The sequence below is a fragment of the Limulus polyphemus genome, unplaced genomic scaffold (assembly GCF_000517525.1).
Source record: "Limulus polyphemus unplaced genomic scaffold, Limulus_polyphemus-2.1.2 Scaffold7514, whole genome shotgun sequence".
Lineage (NCBI taxonomy): Eukaryota > Metazoa > Arthropoda > Merostomata > Xiphosura > Limulidae > Limulus > Limulus polyphemus.
This window is the reverse complement of record NW_013673124.1, coordinates 24,162-29,867: the sequence shown is the minus strand read 5'-3', so window position 1 is coordinate 29,867 and position 5,706 is coordinate 24,162. Positions and strand designations below refer to the sequence as shown.

At 34.1% G+C, this 5,706-nt stretch overlaps 1 protein-coding gene across 6 annotated transcripts in view; it reads right to left on the bottom strand.

Moving 5' to 3' along the window:
- The window catches only part of LOC106474676 (proton-coupled amino acid transporter 2-like), an 18,198-nt gene that overhangs the window by 6,669 nt on the left and 5,823 nt on the right, over positions 1 to 5,706 (bottom strand). For 3 of the 6 annotated variants that reach the window (XM_013935367.1, XM_022402974.1, XM_022402975.1), the window contains one exon: positions 407 to 639. In XM_013935367.1, the coding sequence (XP_013790821.1) occupies positions 407 to 639 (233 nt within the window). Of the gene's footprint in view, positions 1 to 406; positions 640 to 4,231; positions 4,413 to 4,446; positions 4,939 to 5,706 lie in introns of those variants that run through there. The other 3 variants (XM_022402973.1, XM_022402972.1, XM_022402976.1) reach the window with 2 other exon arrangements.

Here is a 5,706-nt window from a genome sequence, read left to right as displayed (position 1 = left end):
CATTTTTGGATACAACAGCATGTTGAAATAACAGTCTTCTATCTACACAGACATCATTTTTGGATACAACAGCATGTTGAAATAACAGTCTTCTACCTACAGAGACATCATTTTTGGATACAACAGCATGTTGAAATAACAGTCTTCTATCTACACAGACATCATTTTTGGATACAACAGCATGTTGAAATAACAGTCTTCTATCTACACAGACATCATTTTTATTCATGGACAACATACTAGTCACCTGAACTGCCATACTAAAGTAATATATATGCAGATTTACTTATGATATAAAGATAGTTCATTCATTTAACATATATTTTGTCATTTTGTTTATAAAATACAGATCATTTTTTACTATTAGATATGTATTCATAGGCCAACAGCATAAAAAATACATTACGTGGTTTTGTGTGAAGGTCTTTTTCTTTGTGGTGATCCATCCTGCTGTTGCGTTTCCTCTTCATCTTCTTCATCATCATCGTATATGTATGAAGGATTATCAAGCTCTCCATCAGAAACTGGGTAAACGAGTGGAGTAGCTCTTTTTGACACATAGATTTCACTATCAGAAGTGGCAAAGAGAGGTTCAGTAGACTGATCGTCATGGCAACTGGTAGATAGTGTGTTCATTTTCTAATTAAAAATTAGAAAAAAAAACAGAAGTAAGATATAACAATGTAGTTAAATGAGAAACTATACTATCTCAAAAAGAACATTTTTGTGTCAAAGCTCTGTGGTTAATAAGTAGTTCATAACCTTCTGTTTTTCTCTATTACACACATGAATACTATTGACCTACAAGAGAGACATCATGTCGATGAAGGATTGAAACTCCCTAAACAAACATTACACAAATCTAACTGAATCCAACTGAACTTTTAGAATGTATTCTGACACACTAAATTTTAATCAAATTCATGGTTACTTTTAGCTAGACTGATAGCAAACATTTAATGTAATTGTTAATCCAGCCCTTCTACTGATTTTCCCATTGATCACTTAATTAAAAAATATAAACTTCAAGCAAGCAGTTGTTATTAATGACAGGTTTAGAAATAACACAATAAGACCATTAATATATTTCACAGTACAGGTTGGAGAATCTGTATTAAAACACATGCATGATAAGAAATCAATAAATCAAACAACTCAACAGACATGTTTATAATGACAGCCAGAATTTTCCATTTTCAGTGCATCCTATCTAGATAGAACTTATCTTAATTAAACAGAAGTCCTGCTAGTGTATATAGGTTAACAACTTAAAAATGTCACAGATAGTAAGACTGTTATTAATCCATGTCTAGTAATTTCTGACAAAGTTAAATAAGCAAGTTGTTCAGAAACCAAAAAACAGTTTTGAGTCTATAAAGAATAATGAATATTAACTTGCCCAAACTTTTTCTTTTATGAAAGCATTATTACCTTAAGTAACATTGGTTCTGTTTAATTTGTATTACGTATAGCATCCATAAATTTCTCAAGTGTGAATCAGTGCATTATCCTTCAAACCTTTATGTTTGGCACACAAATCCATCACGAGAGTGCAATTCAATTATTTGATTTTTTGCAATCAATTTACAAAAAATTAAACTGGCATTATACATTTAGTTAGAAGTTTTAGAAGTTAATTTATTGTATAATATTTAAAATATTATCTTCAATGTATTTGTAGTTCTTAAACTAAATGTTGGGTTTTATGTGTTACTAATTGAATGCAGACGACTTTAACTTTTAATACCTATTTACTGTCACCCCGACTTGCGAGTTATCTGTTACAGTGGCTTCTAGCTCTTAGGGCAATCAAGCAATCCTATGGTGTGACATCATATTATCTTGGCACAAAAACTACACAATAACTACAACAGTTATAAAAGATTCAAGTCAATTTTCAACCCTGCTGCTGAATATATGAATAGAAAGTGGGTTATAAATCATTTAACATTTAAACTTTAACCAAGTGCAGAATATTTAGAAATTTTCTGACCCATTTAACCACATTATGTGAAACTAATTGTATAGCCCACCAAAATAAAGTTATGCAAAAGATAAATAGAAATATATTAAAAAGGAAAACAAAACAATAAATCTTCAGACAAATATTTAGAACAACTATTTTTTCATCACTTCCTATTACATAATTGTCATGAGGCTTAACTGCGATATATTTAATTCATAAGTCGCACAAAAAGTGTACATGTTGTGGAACAGAGCAGTTTTCACAAAGGTATTCCTGGCCATGCAAAATTATCTAATAAAAACATCTATACTTATTATATTTCATTGCATTTCCTCGAGTAATGAAAATAATTATTATTTCTGAAAGACAGTCAATTTTGTATGTTAATTTATGGCTAAAAGTTACAGTGATGATTAATGTCCAATAAGATCATGTATGGTAAACAGCAGCTGATGTGATAATGTACTTAACTGTGTTAGGCAATCTACTGATTTTCTTATTAACCAGCTACTGAAGAAATACTTATTTATAATAAGAAATGTAGAAAACTTAATGTAAAAAAGCTGATTTACTGCAATATCTAAAGCTGTATGTACTCCACCAATACTACATGGAACAGTTTTTCTCAAACAGACAAGCCAGTCACCGAGTTATATAACCACTCTCCACTATTGTCTATTAGCAAGCACCATATGTCATTTTGTACTTACAGGTGAATGAATGAGAGAGATAAGCCTATGGAAATTGTGTACTGTTTGTTAGTTATGGTCATTTCTTATCTACAAATATTATTAATTTAGCTTAATTTCTTGACTAAATACTCTAGAAGATCATAAAATTACTAATAATTATGATTTAAGCAAGTAGTTGAAACAAGAATCCAAATATTCAACAGTTTAAGTAGTCTTCAAGAACATTTCTGTTCAAAAATAACATTAAACCATGCGACTCTACAATCTTTTGTTTTCAATGAGGAGAGTATCTGAGGATCACTTTTCTATTTCTTCTAACTCAAAAAAAAAGGACCCAACAAGGACAAAGAAATGGATGTTTAACATTCAGTGATAAAAACTCTTACTCTTCTGCAAGAGAATGCAAGTTACTATATTGTAGAGTATATTGCAATGCTTCCCAAACTTTTTCCTACATGACTCCATTACAGAACATAAAAATTAATGCAATCCCACACAGCACCTAAAACAACATATATGGCAATTTTTAAAACTTTTTAATTCAGAATAGTCCTAATTGCAACTGTCTTCTCCTGTGCTGGTTGAAGAGGGTCAAGTTGGATGCCAGATATCCTTATAAAAATGCCTCAAAAGGTCATAAGACAGGACCAACAAGCGAGATTGGGATGCCATACCCCCAACCCCTACTGTATCATGGGTTAGGTTTTTCTAACAAAAGGCTAGTGGCCAGAAGTGAGTTGGGTCCCACTGACCTGTATTTTTAACACCCAGTGTGTACCCTAAAAAAGCAACAGCATCAAAATTTTAACACTGCAACCAAGTCTGGTACCTCCAGGAGTTAATCATTTAAGTTACTGGTGAGGAGTAAAATCTGGTTTTTCCAGTCCCTGCAGATGATGATGTGGAAACCCAAACCCAGAAACTGGAAGGTCTTTCACTGATGCTCACAGTGAGGACAGGATAAGATTAATCCGAGAAGATAAGTTACAGTGGCAATATGGAACGTTCACAAGCTTTATGGTAAACTTACCAATGTGTTGAAGTAGATGGAACACAACAAGATCCATGTACTAAATTTTCCAGAAATGAGATCGACTGGATCTGGTTTCTTTAAAACCTCTACAGAGCAATTTGTAGCCTATTCGAGAGGAGATGACCATCAGAGAGGGGTCGGAATAATTTTCAACAAGCAGACAACCAGCTATGTGCTTAAGTATCATGCCACATAACAGTTATTCATACAATGTTTTTATATTAATATTTCAGTGAAGATTTATATTTATCACAAAAGATTTTAATATATCGTACTAAAGGCACGTCATTACATAAATAAAGGATTCAAACATGTGAATTATAGCCAAACATATGAAGAAGTTGAAGATTTCTAGGATAGCATCCAGCAAATTAAGAGATACTTGTGAGCACAATGGGGTATGTGGAATGTTTGGGCTGGGTGAAAGAAACAAAAGAAAAAAAGGAGAAAAGCTGTTAAATTTCTGTAATGACAATGACCTGGCATTCATGAACACAGTGTCCCAGTACTATAAATTCCAAAGATATACATAACACTAACCTGATCTACCAGTGTTCTGGATGCTCCTGTGTCAATCACAAACTTAATTTCCCACCCTTATACAATTCACAGGTGCATACCAAACTCCACCTAGCCCTCAGAGAGCTCAGCTGACTATCAAACCTTTCATTGCAAGCTGCCCCCTAAGTCAGTGGCCAGGCCCACTTGGGCTCTATTGTTTTTCTCAAGTTATAGCAGCAGTATTTAGTGCTTACTGTTGGTTCTCTTGGACCTGTTGAGCCATTAGCCAAAACTGAGAGCCTTGAATACTTTGCTGCTTGGCAAAGTACAGTGCTGTTGGGTCTCTGTTGAGACATCACTTGGAACCAATAGGCCACCTTTGCTTCACAGTAACCTAATGTACCACAAGCAAAGCAAACACTTTACTCCTCACATTTCAATTGGCATCCAGGCAGAAGGTCATTAGCATAAACTGCAGCATGGACAACAGCGTGGTTACATTGCAGCAACAGGAGGTGTGAGTGGGTGATTAGCCTTTGGCATCACTTCTGCTTTGTGTAGTTAGTGTACCCGAGTAGGGTGGCACATCCGAAGTTTAGCCACTGCAGCTGTTGCTACAGGTTTCTTCCTTTCCAGCAACCAGCTCAAAGTTACCACTTCATACCTGGTCATGATGGAAAGTGTCTCAGTTATGGTGAGGATATCCTCCACATTCAGGTGGTACCTCATCACCTTGCCAGAAAATCCTTTAAAAAACAATTAGTTTCAATTCCAACTCAACAACACCCATTAAAGATCCAAATACAATTTGTTTCAATTCCAATCAACAATATACCTTAAAGACCCAAATACAATTAGTTTCAATTCCAACTCAATAACATCCATTAAAGATCCAAATACAATTAGTTTCAATTCCAACTCAATAACATCCATTAAAGATCCAAATACAATTAGTTTCAATTCCAACTCAATAACATCCATTAAAGATCCAAATACAATTAGTTTCAATTCCAATAAAACATCCAGTGAAGACCCAAATACAATAATTTTTAATTCCAACCCAATGCATATACTAGGTTGTGTTGCTAATGTTATATTATATATGACCAATTCACTTTTTTACTGAAAAAACCTAATCAACTTGTATGTCAAAACAAAACATTGATTAAATAAAATAGTCTCCATTCTTATCGATGATGCTTTCCATCTTACAATCAGGTTGATAATGCCCTGATTAAAGAAATCACTTGGCCTTGAAGCAAAAAACATATCGATGTCCTTTTTAACACCTTCCATATTTGCATACGTTTTCCCATTAAGATGGTGTTGCGGCAAACAAAAAAAAGATGGTAATCTGATGGTGCCATATCTGGAAAATATGGTGGATGGGGGAGAACTTCCCAACCCAACTCCATAATCCTGTGTTGCATCAAAGGTGCCACATGTGGATTTGCATTGTCGTGGAGAAGAAGAACACCTTTCCGATTGACGAGTGAAGGGCATTTCTGATGAAG